This window comes from Pundamilia nyererei, unplaced genomic scaffold (genome assembly GCF_000239375.1).
Source record: "Pundamilia nyererei isolate P.nyererei 1_Seehausen unplaced genomic scaffold, PunNye1.0 scaffold00018, whole genome shotgun sequence".
Classification (NCBI taxonomy): domain Eukaryota; kingdom Metazoa; phylum Chordata; class Actinopteri; order Cichliformes; family Cichlidae; genus Pundamilia; species Pundamilia nyererei.
Window position 1 is genome coordinate 66847 of NW_005187419.1, and position 13782 is coordinate 80628.

Sequence of the window (13782 nt, forward strand, 5' to 3'; positions counted from 1 at the left end):
AAATACGGGACGATTCCGTATTTTAAGGGACGGTTGGCAACCCTAGTAGAGGGTGACTCATATTTAAGAGAATAACTCGTCATTTAGATCTTCTGGTGTTAGACTGAGCGATGAATATCCTGTGTTTGGGATTAATAAGTGTGAGCCGTTCTTAACATTTGTTTTCCGTTTGTGTCTTTTATAAACACTTGTTGGGTTTTATCTCACATAAGCTTTTTATCTTACATCCTTGAAATGGATGCTGCTGTTTGCCTAATAACATAGATTCTCTTTAGTGTGCTCGTAGAAGAAGGCGGCTCGGTTTGCTCATTTTTGATGAAAAAATGAATACTTAATGCTTTATTACAACTATAATCAAGGCTTAAATGATTTTGATTGTGGGTTTCTCAAAAGTTCTTCTTCATCGCTAGTTAGTTTACTCTACAGTGCCAGTTTCAGAATAAATTTTTTTTCTCTCCTTTATCCTTTTTTAAACTCCTCTACACAACCATCTCTACTTTGGAAGCTCAGTGTCACAGCATCTATTCTCTCCTCTGCTTGAAACCGTGCTACAGGCCACGTGTTATCTGCTCTCTTCAACAGGCATGTTAGCTTTGATGTCACACTACACAGATCTCGCTCTGCGGCCAGAGTGGGTGGCGACCCTGACTCAGACCAGACCAATTATTTTTGGCGGACGGTGACGTTCTCTTTTACAGTGGACAGCAGTGTGGATGTGTTCCTGTGCATGTGAGCAAATGTATGTTGTTTCCGTGGTCGTGTGGACCGGACGCAGAGAACGCACCCAGTTTGCGGTGTGTTTCCTGCCTTCATTTTCACCTCGCCCCCTTCTCTGTTCTGCATTTCCTTCCTTCCAGCCCTCCTCATTAAAACTAGCAGTAACCTGACCTCTGTGGTCGTGCTCGTGGTTTCTCACAGAGGATATGAGACAAGATGACAAAGCTAATGGCTGCCCTTTGTGAAGTATTTTTAATCATGTTGATTAGAACACAAGATAAACCTAAACACACACTGGAGGATGATGCATTACAGTTTGTTTTTAATGTTTTATATTTTTTTAAACTATTAACATAACTGTGGTCTATCCACATGTCTAACTTTTGCTGTGTTTGAGTTTAGCACAGACGCTGCTACTAGCACCTGAACGTTTTTAGAAAAGACTGTTAGAAAAGGCTAAGGATGCTTGTTTAAAGCAAAACTCATAATCACATTTATTTTGGTAAACACTGAGACCTTTCAAACATGATTACCTTAACAGAAAAATATTATTTTTCTAACTTGTTTCTCATGATACATCTTGAAACCAAAAGGCTTTCCTTTTGACCAAAACCTTTTTTTCTCGTCTTGGCTCAAGCTGAACTGAAACTGCCACAGTGGTACAGCCAGACGGTTTGGGTTCAAAGGAAGGAGAGAAACCAGAGTAAACTGCGTTTATAACTAAAGAGAACGCAGCACAGCTGTTTAAGCCAAACTTGTAATAGAACATTAATTCAGATTAGTTACACAGGCTTACTGCTGACACGGTTTACTTTGAAAATGTCACAACTCTGTTTTAGTCCCATCTACAGCCTGTATATAGAAGACAGCCATTTGTTGGTGAACTCCAGCAGTGCAGCGTCGAGCTTAGCGTTATCATTGTGGTAGTCTTAGTGTTTTAAATCCGGACGTGACAAGTTAGGGGTGACGGTATGGTGTGAATGAGCGAGAAACCAAGAGACACTTCAAGCTCATTTTAGAAACTAGTACTACGTGTCAGTCAGAAAGTGGGGTTGCTCTAAAGCCTCCTTTACTGCCTTATTTGACTATACAGTGTTCGCTCGTTTATCGCAGGTGTTACGTTTTAAAAATGACCCGCGATAGGTGAAATCCACGAAGTAGCAAACATTATTTTTTACAATTATTATAGCTATTTTAAGGCTGTAAAACCTCTCACGACACACTTTATACACTTTTCTCAAACAGGCATCGACATTTTCACACGTGTCTCTCTTGTTTAAACACTGTCAAAGTTCAAACCGTTGTAGAAAAATAAGTCCAGTATTATAGAATGAAATCAAAGATTTAGGTTAGAGCAACATGAATGAATCAATGGTACAGAAGTAGAGGAAGCAAGAAGAATGAGTTGAGTAAAGTTTGACTTATCTGACCGTTTGGTTTCACTTAATGCGCCTTATAATCCTTAGACCTCGACACTGTTGTGTTTGTTGTCTTCTGCTAGCGAAGATTTATGTAAATTTGACAAGCTGAACGAATTCTGTACTGTACAGGAGACACGGCACAAGATTGATTGAAAATAAGCTACATCCGATCAGGACGCAGAACACAATCTGCTGTAAAAAAAATAAAAAAATTAATTACATCCCCAAAAAAAATCCATGAAACAGCGAGGCTGCGAAAAGTGAGCCGCGATATAGCAAGGGACCACTGTAATGGGGACATAATTTACAAAATAGATATAATATTGTATTTAGTAAGACTTATGACCAGCAACTGAGCCTATAAAGTCTTAATGAAAGTCTTTACTGGTGTCACAGATCAAGAGAGCTGGGGCTATATTCCATTTAACCAAACTTCTTTGGTTATAAGGAATCGAGAATGGAGGTTTAACTTTTCAGACCTCAAATGTTTTTTTTTCTCTCTTTCTGGTTTCATCCGTCTCATGTGGATACTCCCACTTTCCCATTGTTATGTGTTTTCCCAGCAATGGATAATTTTCTCGCTGTTGCTCAAGCATGTTGTCATATTTACTTTGCAGCCCCCAAACCCAGTTTTAGCTGCACATACGTTTCTTTCAGTAACAATTCTTCCTCATTTTTGGCCTGAGCAAAGAAATCTCTGATATTTCTGGTTATTGCTCTTTCTACACAAGCTCCATCCACTTCCTGTTTACACTGATACCTGCCCTGTGTACATAAACGGTTATGTGATATGTGATGATTTATGATGATGAATAAATAAGTCTAGAATTGCCAAACAAACATTATAGACAAACAGCTGCGCTAAAAAGTCTGTCCAGATGAAGATGGTTTTCTATGTGCAACAGTGTTTTAGGTTGAAAATGTATTGGCGCATATACATTTAAGGTGCATACCACCTTAACGTCGCTAACTCATCTTGTGCGTCACCCTCAGTAATTATCTCAGCTGGGAATTTGCTTACTGCACCATTTCCATTGATGAAGCAATGAAAACTTCAGCCCGCTGTAGCTTTTTTGACTGTGATCGGCCTGCACAATGACCCTTGTTCAGCCCAGTCCACATCAGCCCATACAATGAAGTCTTTTGTAGGGTTGATTCAGTCTGATATCATGCTGGAAACTATTTAGATGAGGATCACATGTTGTTCGGGCACGCCGTTTCTAAGATTCTCCTCTTACTCATTCAAGGGGAGAATGTCAAACCTCCTATAGACAATAAGATGGTTGTATGTAGTCTCAGGACACACCAGGAAGAGATGGTATTCACAAAGAAGACTGACTTACTTCCCTTTGTTGTGTAAAAAGACTTCTCGTTTTTAAGCTGTTCGCTTAACATGCTGTCAAACTGTTGGAGGTTTAATGAAAATACAACCCTGTCAGAAAGTCTGATGTGCATGCTATTGATCTTCTGATTATGGCATGTAGCACAAATAGATATCTTTGACATTTACATTATTTTGATCTGGTCTAACAGCCCTTGTTTAATTTGGATGCCAAAATATTTTCATAGTTTGGAATTGCCTTTCAGATTTATGAGAATGCAATTGCCTGTAAAATTGCTCCCTGAATACCATTTGATTAATTTCATTATTACTTTATGCCATTGCCTTTCACGGCTTTTCTCAGAATATGCTGTAATGTTTAATATTCTGGCTTAATATCTAAAACATCTTCCTGAGATCAGGTCGTCTCCTCGAAGGTATCACAGCTTTGTTGAATTTCATTAAGTGCTCTCGACATGCATTTTGTGCGTACTTGCATATGCTCTCTTATACACCACACAGTGCAGAGTTGTACATCGGGACTTAGCTGCTGCTGAATTTTCCCACACTGTTGCAGACAGGCTGGAGCTAGAGATTCAGCGCTTTGATGATAAGCTTCTACAGCAAACAAATGCAGCAGGTTTCAGGTCTGGCAGCTGGAGTCCAAGCCTAAAACTAACTGCTTATCAACTACTTAATCCCAAAGTGGTGAAGGCCATTTCACGGTCAAATGATTCAACAGGGTGGTACCTTATCTAACTGAAGAGACAGAGACTATGCACACAACTCTCTTGTTATTATGTGAAACTCTATCTAGTTGTCTTGGCATGTGTAGTGTATATAACCCACGGTGAGGGAGGTTTTTACTGTCTGCTGCTTCCTGAAGATTACAGACGCAAACAGCCCACGACTGAGACGTTATACAGATTTATCAAATGAGCTTTATTTTCCCTCCTTGTTCCACTAAAGTGAAGACAGGCCTTATCTATCTATTCTTAACAACACCGAGAATGGCGACACTATAGCTTAACTTTCCACGACCACATGCAGCCACCTGTATATGCCCAGGGGCTCCAGTAGGAGGTATGTTGTAAATAATTTACCTGTGCAGAATGACTGAATAATTCAAGCGCTGAATTAGACACACGTGTTGTTGCATATGTGACCAAAGTGTCTGCAAAAAGGAAGCAAGCTTTGGCTTGAGTAGAATTCATATCCAGGTGGGTGCTATTTTGTTTTTAAACACATTAAGATTAAAGAAATATGATATCTTGGTTTCATTGTAGTGTAACATGTGTCAGCACTCCTTTGCATTGATTTCCTGTTGCAGGATATTAATGCGCGGTGAAGGGCGGGGACCTGTGCTGATAAAATAGTAGAGCACAATTTTCTAGCTCCTGGGCGAGATATAAGGCTTTGTGATGGAAGGGAAGTGGGTGCATGTCGTTTGATGGCGAATACAGATAGAACTTGTGGTGCCCGTTTCTTTTTACAGGGATAAACATCTAGTTCCTTATAGATAACTTGATGCGCTTTTTCACAGTTTGGTTTTTGTCAGAAACCAGCTTGCCACCCGGTGATCTGGAGCAGGATGTTTTTTTTATTTATTTATTTTTGTCTAGACGTACATTTGCAATCGACTTCCATAAATACACCACATGCACACAGCCTGCTGTTAGGAGGCCATTTATACTTTTGTACGCTATTCATATCTTTGGCTCGTGATCCTGTCATAAAGTAAACACTGGTGGGAGAGCCTAGCGTTGGATGCCATACAAATCTGACACTTGATACTGAAGCTACAGCAACTAAAAGGTAAAATCTGCTAGGTTAAAAAAAAAATTATAAATCTAAAAGCCTGAGCTGAGATATTTTGAAAAAAACAAACAAACAAGGCAACGCCTGAGCTTTTCCACCCTTCTCGGCTGGGCATATCATCCATGCCCACCATCTACCTTGCCAGTCGCAGCGGGCTTGCCCGCCCACTATGCCTGCGCCTCAGCTAGCTGTGACACTTGATCTAAGGGTCAGCTGCGTCGGATATTTCTGCTGCCTCTGTGTGTATTTTTTTAATGTCGTAAGGGCTGGTTTGCTGTGACAGCCTGTCACATGTCACTAGGGTCAATTCGGATGACTGCAGCTTTTGCTGGCGCTCACTTGCGCTTGACTCTCATGCCTGTGGCAGTGATTCGCAGAGTATTTTCTTTCCTGTAAAATATGCATAATAATCAGTGGAAATAGAGAGTGGCTTCAAAGTCTGGACCACACAGCTTAATTTTGTTTTCCCACTGCTCTCATACTCGCAAGAGTGGCCAGAAAAGAAGTGACACGTTAGTGGCATGTTCTAATTACTCCCTTGGTTATATCATAACTTGTAACTCTATCATCAAATCAACTTCCACAACTGGTGAAGTCACCTGGCAGTAATGTCCGCCGTGCAGTATACCACGTCTATTTTTAGCGCCTGTTTTCTCTTCTCCACGCCCGAATGAAATATCAGTAGCTTTGTAGTTTTGTCAGCTTCTTAATTCATCCCAGTTGGAGGCACAATGTGCTATATAAAGATCAAAAGCCACCTTCTACAATTAATGCGCAGATGGGTCTCAGATGCATGCAGGAACTACACAAGACACAAGCCTGCAGTGTTATTTTGTGCAAACAAATTATATTTAGATCATCTGTCAGTGTGAGATACCTCCGCCCATTTTCCTTGAATGACTGTATAGCCATGAGTTTCTACTCATCATTACGAAATTCCCTTTGGGGAGCTTCTGTCAACTGCATATTGAGACTGATTTAAGAGTGTTTCAGCTCTAGATGACATTTAATTTGAAGACTTTTTCTCTTTTTTTGTGCTGTGTATTTATGCTGCAAAGAGCCTTTTATGAATAGTGTTTCTAGTTACACTAGTAAAAGAATAACTAAGTAAGAGTGACTACTTGAATAATGCGGTTTCCCTCCATTGTTTCCAGTGTTAAGTCTTGGCTCCAGCAAGGAGAGAAAAATGAGAAACAATGGATAGTAGGAGCATTTATAGTGAATGACTAACTGTTAGAGAATGGGGGAGTGAAACTAATATAACCTGTTTGTTCATTGTGTCCCTAACATGTTAGTCTGTCTGGAATCTGCATAGATTACATACAAATGTCAAAAAATCCATCAAGCAAGAATGTTTAGGTAATGCATGAGTGCTAATTTAAAGCTTGGCTATAGTGAGAAAACGACCGCAGGAACCGCATGCAGGAATTAAAACGAAAACGAAACCAAAATAAAGAGTATCGACGGAGGAATGAATGCTCGAGGCCAGGAAGCACTGATGCTTTCATGAATCAGGTGTCTTGATTTTTCACTCCTCAGATTAACCAGGTCATCCATCCTTCGTATCCAGCCTTTCTTCCTTTCCAACGTAAACCTTGGATGTACAAGCCATGCTGGGAACAAGCAGGACCCTACTTGGCCAGGCACCTTAGGTTCTGTCAGCCTCAGTGACACAGCTCTCTCAGCCACCCAAAGTGTGGTTGCAGCCAGTCTGCCTCCTGTAGAGCAGCACATAGCAGCAGAGCACACACAGTACCCGGAAACCAGCCAGCTCCTGTCCATAATTGTTAGACTTCATGTGGTTTTTGGCGCTGCCATTTTAGCTTGGCTTAATTTCTACCAGAGCTCTTGTGGAATGTGGGTATGGCATTCACTGAGATTATAAACGACCGCGGATGGAGAAGATTCCAAGACTGTACAAATGCGTCTCTGGACTAATTATCTCAGAAATGTTTGATTCATTAATTTGATATCTAAAACAACTGATATCGTAGAGTTTCATACCCTTGGTAAATACCTAGATAACTCATTTGTATCGGAAAAAAAGGTTATTGTAATGTTAATGGTGATGAAAATGTAAAGCGACTGACTGAGAGCCGTAGATTGTGATGCAGGCGTGTGTGGAAAAGGCAATGTCTCTGATATAAAGGAGGTCACAGCCAGATTACTATTTTATTTATGAGAGGCATGTAAAACACAAGGGTTATGCGCCTATCCAAGGTGCTTCACATATTTGAGGCATACAAGCTGCTGGACAAAAACTGATATGTTGCAGAGAAAAATAGCACGGCCTCCGTCTGAGAGAAGCTTTTTCTCTCTCTTGCTCCTGAAAGTGTCTGAGGTAGCACTTAGACCTTCATCCTCCAAGCTTGTCTTCTATTTGACTTTAAGCCTCACCTGTGACAGCTGGGCCTCTGTTGTCATAAGCTAATGTCTTTATGTGCATGACTGAAGACCATTTCCCAAGTGATTACATTAAATGATGGCATGGAAAACTTCCCTGGGCTCGAGTTTGTATGCAGACTATAACGCAGCTTCCCAGACAGAGAATAAGAGCTCCGGTTATGCTTGTCAGCCCCACTCATTATGGCCCATTGGACGTCCCCGCACCTGGAGAGATGTCAGCTTGATCTCTGTGTTTTGTTCGCCTGTCTGTCTTCTGCTGCCTAATGTGTCCTGGAGAGGCAGAATGAAAAACAATCCACGCTGTCGTGGATCTCGTGATTGAGTAGGAAGTGTTAGTTTCTTACAAGGACCAGCTGACGGCAGGGAGCCAGTCTTGCGAGGCACTGTCCTAATTTACGGATGTGGGTGTTTTCCCTTTCCCGCTTTAGATGTGAATCTTGAAGTCAAAACAAATCGTTTGGAAAAAAATTTTTAAAAAGTAGATTTAATCTGTGGTTGTGGTATGCACACATCAATCAGCAGTGGGAATGTAAACAGACACTTGAAATTGTTGCCATACGCCACGAGAAAAAAAAAAAGCACAGTCACCTTCATAGTAGACATTCGGGTGCGTTTTAGCCTTGAGTCCCCAAGTGATTGCAGATAACAGTGCAATGTTGAGGAAAGGATAATCCAGCACTCTGAATAAGTGCCAAAGACAGAGTTTAACTCCTCTTCCCCTAAGGATATCTGCTCCTGAAGGACATCCTGCTTGTGATGTCCAGTCTTCCTCAGACAGGGACCAGCCTTGAATCTGATCTTTTCCTTGCAGTGATTTATATTTTTTCACTGTGAAACGTGTGTTGGTGCAACTCAGCAATGACTATACCCACTGTTCCAGCTAAACCCCTCCAAAGACACGAGTTGCAGGCCCATGCCAGGTCAGCTGCAATGTTGATTTTTGAGAGAGACGGGAGAGAAAGACAGAAACAGACTTCCAAGGCACTTGGCTTGTCTGTCTGTTAAAAGTTAGAAGTTCACATTGGGATTTGACCAAACACCCTTGCAGCCCACTGACCAGTAGACTAATGGAAAATTATAACAGTAGCATATGGCTGGATTAATCCTGCCACATCAGGTTATACTGGCATCTCCAGCAAGACTACTTTTACAGATGTGGAATGACTGGGACACAGTCCTTGCCATTCTTGCTGTTCCCGCTCTGTGAGATATACAAAACATCTCTTTCAGCTGTCAGATTTTCTCTCTGACGTCATTTACATAATCTAAAAAATTGTTTAGAGAAAATGAAACTTGTGATTGCCTGTAAATGACAATCACTTATGCAAATACAGATGAGATGAGTGGGATGCAGCAGGCAAGAAAAGAGCCTAAAGCAGGAGGAAGCTTAGCGTTGAAACAATAAGAGTAAATTAGTCTGATTCCACCTAACCCTCCTTTATTTTCTGAAGTCAAAGCACCATCAACACAGCATTCAGGGCAAAATAAGTTAAAGAAGGAGTGGCCCAAGCCAAAGCAATCAAAACAGATTAAGCATAAATCAAAATTAGCTTCTGGGTGCTTCAGTTCAGTCCCAGTTTATGCCTGTCTGCAACCCTGAAGCGGATGCTCCCTCCTCCCTCCCTTCGCTGATCTGCTCTATATCAGGAGCCCCGCTGTTTGAACTAATGGCAAAAGTAATTAAATGTTGGATATTCTAGCTCGGGGCAAGAGAGATGGCTGTTGTTGCAACAGTGAGTGTGTGACTGGTGTCACACTTGTATTTTCCAAATGTTAGTGGCTGGGCAATGACAAAGATGAAGACAGTGATTGTTCTTTTGTGAATTTACATGTAAATTAAACAGATTAAACATAAGTGAAGTCACCGGAGGCCAAATATATGGGACAAAGTTGAGAATAATAAAAAAGTAAATACATTTTGCATGCTGTCATCGCTCTACTCATCAATCCATTTGACTCATCACCAGCCGGCTTTAGTCCAGTCTGCGGCGATAATCTGGTATCGGGAAGTGTCACTCAAGGTCAAACAGCAGTTGGGATAAATACCTAATAGGTGCATGAGTCCAAAATGTTCCACAGGGAGAGTGAATGACAGATAAACCCCCAATGTAACACCCTTAAGTGTATGCTATTGTATTATAAAGATCCCATCTAGATTTTCTGCGTAAAGTAGCACTTTCCCAGCATTGCAGTGGGAGAAATGTCAGCATGTGACACAGCAATTATACCGGTGCCCTTTTATGAGCCTGCAAATTAAGAAATATCTGTCAGGAAGAGGTCAGCCATGTTTAAATGTTAACACACTGGCGATGACCCTAGTGGTCTCATTGTGAGGCTTTCCTTCCAGCTCTGCTGAGATCAACTAATAACACTTCCCATCATCACTTGGGCTTGAAACAGAAGCCTGTGGTGCATTAAACTGACAATGTGGAGCAGATGTGGTCACTAGAAGGCGTGGACATTTTTTTAAGACGCTTGAACTGTAGAAAGAGAAGTGAGGACATGACCCAGTGTGGCTGATGAAAGCTTGAGTCAAAGCCCCTGATGTGATTTTATTTTTAAAATGAATGAAGAAATGAACTGCCATGTGAGGCATTTTAACCTCATGAGAAGCCCAGTCAGAGCTTGCACAAGGACAGGGAAGGGACTTATCAGATTTATTTGGGTTTTTTTTAACCGCTCTATAGTCTCACAAGTTCACACGTTTCCACTTTAAAGAAGGGCGGTCAGTTATTTTGTTCATTCCTCCAAACTGCTGACTGAACAGCTGATTTAATCAATGATAAATGAGTACAAAAAAATTCATAGGGTAGTGCTTGATCTTTGGAAGTGCCAAGGAGTAGAGTAAAGGGGGTTAAAGAGTGCAGATTTTCATAGGAATTAGGAAAATAATAGAAAACATACCCAGAGAAGTGAAGTTAGATGATGGGACAATTAAAGGAAAGGCTGGTGATAACAAGGCTGCAGCTACAGACGGGGATGTCTGATGCTGATGTATACTGAGCGCCTCCTGTGGTCCGCGGGTCTTGTCGTGGGAGCACATACACAGTCATTAGTCTCTTGTAGAGCTGCTTTTAACCGCAAAGAAGGATTGCATTTGATTTTTAACTGTAGAATTAAGGGATTATGTTGAAACCTGCTAACTTCCTCACTCTGAAAAAGATATTTATTGCTTTAAAAAAAAGACTTAAGATGATCTGTTCCACTTTACTGTCTGATAATCAGAGCTGTGTGAAACTGTGTGAACGCCCATGCTTGAATCAAATAAGGGGCCTTAGCACCCTCTTGTGAAGCACTTCTGCAGCACAAAATCATTGTGATCACCATGTTTACAGCAGAAAACACATGTGCATTGTGGCCCTGTGGTATTTCTGTTAATTGCATTTGATACATTGAGGCTCATTATATTAATGCCATCTGCTCCTTCTCTGTGTGCATAGCTGGCAGGCCTGGGGTGGGACAGAGAACATGGCTGAACCACAGCGGGAAAGCACCAGCAGCCTGCAGAGGAAGAAGCCTCCCTGGCTCAGGCTGGACATTCCCACGACTCAGATGTCACTAGATGAGCCTCCCACATTTGTTCAGGTGCTCTTTCCCTTACTTTTTGTCACTGTTGTCATTTATGTGTGTTAACACTTTTCCAATAAATCTCCTCTGCAGCCGGTGAAGAGACAGGGTTTTCTGCGCAGTATCAGCATGCCAGTCGAGCCCTCTCACCTCCAGTCCCCACCCCGCGATGTCTTTGACACCCGGCGGCCTGTCTTGCAACGCCAGTCATCCATCACTCAGACCATTAAGAGGTAAAACACTTGTTTTTTTTATTGCCATCACCCACAATATGGAAGTTTAGGATTAACACTTCAGGAAGCTTTAGAATTTTAACTTTAAGAACTTAACATCTCCATAGCAGAGTAGCATGCAGTGAAGCTGTAGCCCACGTCTTGTTGGCTAGAGTTTGTAACTTTAGTTTACAGATTATGGGATGTCATGCAAAGTTAAATAGTGGATGGTGGCATGTTAAAAAGTAACTTCCCCTCCCTTACCTTTTTCCAAATTTCCTAACTGCTTCCCGTTAACATCTTGATGTCCTCTGCCCGGTATTACCTTCCTAATTTTGGAACTCTAAATGAAAACCTTTACATAACAATCTGCTTTGCTCTCTCCGCATGGCTGCCACAGCGCTATCCAGCTGCACATTTCCTTTTCACTGCCTGTTGTTGTCTTTTCTCTTTTCTTCTCCTTCCCCCTTCTTGTCCCTTCTCGCCACCTCGTGGTCCTGCTCTGCCTGGTCACAGCAGCAGGAGGGTTCACTTTGAGCGGATTAACACAGTGCCCGTTAAGGGGCAGCGGGCTGCACGGCGCAGCACCAGGAAACACCACTCTCTCTCCAGAACTCTGCTCAGGTACGCCAGGATGTGTTTGGTTCAGAATGAGGCTAGAGATCTGTAATTACTGAGTTCACTATTATAATATATGGGCTTGATACTTTTAATGCAGCCTTAGACATTTGATCGGTATCAGTCCAGCTTCCAAATCACAGGAAACCATTTCTTTTTTAGTCACTGGATGTCGCATCCATGCGTCATGTCATCACCACAAAGACTTCTTTATAACTGAGTCAGAAGGGCATGCAAAACCAAAAGCTGTTATTTTCCTGTTACTGTTACAAACAAATGTTGTAGTAATGGCCAATAATGGCCATCTGCCAAACAAATCACAAGATGTATATGTTGTCTTAGAGCAGTGCTCATTAGTGAACCAGCATTTTAAGGATGACATGCCAGATTTGACGGCCCCGTTAGATTAGAGAGTATGTTCCTGGGCAGTGACAATGACCAGGCATAATCACGGAAGCCAGGCTGACGCAATAAAAGGCTCTCAACGTCTGTGCTTATCACGCAGTCCTATCACCAGCATACACTTCAAGAACTAAGGGTCACACAGATATTACATCGTCTTAAGGAAAGGGTGAGCTTAAGAATACATAAACACCATCAAATTTCCACCTAGGCTTCACTCTGCAGCTGGCAATTAGTGCAGAAACAGCTAGCTGGCCTGAATTTTCCTTTGAAGAATGTTTCCACTTCCACTTCCTGGCCTCGGGGAGCTGTAACATTGTTTGCTCTGGTACTTATTAGGCTTCAACTTAAACAACATGATTGCATGTGTATACATCAAGGGTTACCAGAATGTGCCGGTGTGCTGAGTGGGACACAAATAAAACTTAAAAAGCATCCTTATTGTGTGTTTAATGGGATTTGCTGTCTGCTGGTGTCAGTAAGATTAGGAAAGCTTAGTATGTTGTATTTTATTTGGCGCCTCAAAACTCAACTAGTTCCTAAAAGTGCGTGACAACACTGCGCATAAATATTTGGAGTGTGTAAATGTGTGACTTTCCCAGTGTATCTGGACATACGCAATACATGCCTAGACTTGTTCCCTCTCCTGTGCCCATTACTTAGACTATCTAGGGCACCTTTTTTACATCGTGGGAGGTGTTGTCTTATCAGTGCCTTGCATGTTTGCCGACCAACTCCTCTATATATTGCAAGGTTCTCTCGCTCTGTCTTTCTTTAGAAAGGTAGGTGAATTTAATATCTCTGCGGGAAATGAAGCTGAAAAGTTGGTGTTTGTGATTTTAAGGGGAACGGCGGACTGGTTTGGAGTCGGTAAGGACGGAGATGCCACTCAGAGATGGCAGAGGAAAAGTTTGCGCCACTGCAGCCTGCGCTATGGAAAGCTAAAACCACAGGTGATCCGAGAGATGGACCTGCCCAGCCAGGACAACATCTCCTTGACCAGCACTGAGACTCCACCTCCTCTCTATGTCCCCTCCTCACAACATGGCATGCAAAAGGTGAAGGGACACTTTGACACTACATGTTTAAAAAAAACAAACTGATCTAACTTAGCAGAGAGGACATGAAAATAACACTGCTCAAAAGACATTACTGTGTAAGTGCAATAAAAACGTATCTAGCAGGTGTCACACTGTTTATTTTGTTTGTGATTGCAAATAAATGTGTAATTTTGATGAAAAAAATGAGAAAACACAGGTATTTATGGCCTTAATTAAAGAGGGGAACTTTTTTTAAAAAC

The 13782-nt window shown here is 41.7% G+C and overlaps 1 protein-coding gene across 3 annotated transcripts in view; it reads left to right on the plus strand.

Annotated features, from left to right (window-relative positions):
- Nucleotides 1-13782, plus strand: part of rhbdf1a (rhomboid 5 homolog 1a (Drosophila)) — a 30948-nt gene that overhangs the window by 10406 nt on the left and 6760 nt on the right. Inside the window, exons 2-5 of one of the 3 annotated variants that reach the window (XM_005725981.2) lie at nt 11124-11268; nt 11344-11483; nt 11979-12086; nt 13327-13540. In XM_005725981.2, the coding sequence (XP_005726038.1) occupies nt 11152-11268; nt 11344-11483; nt 11979-12086; nt 13327-13540 (579 nt within the window). In that variant the 5' untranslated portion in view covers nt 11124-11151. The remainder of the gene's footprint in view (nt 1-11123; nt 11269-11343; nt 11484-11978; nt 12087-13326; nt 13541-13782) is intronic. The other 2 variants (XM_005725982.2, XM_005725983.1) reach the window with 2 other exon arrangements.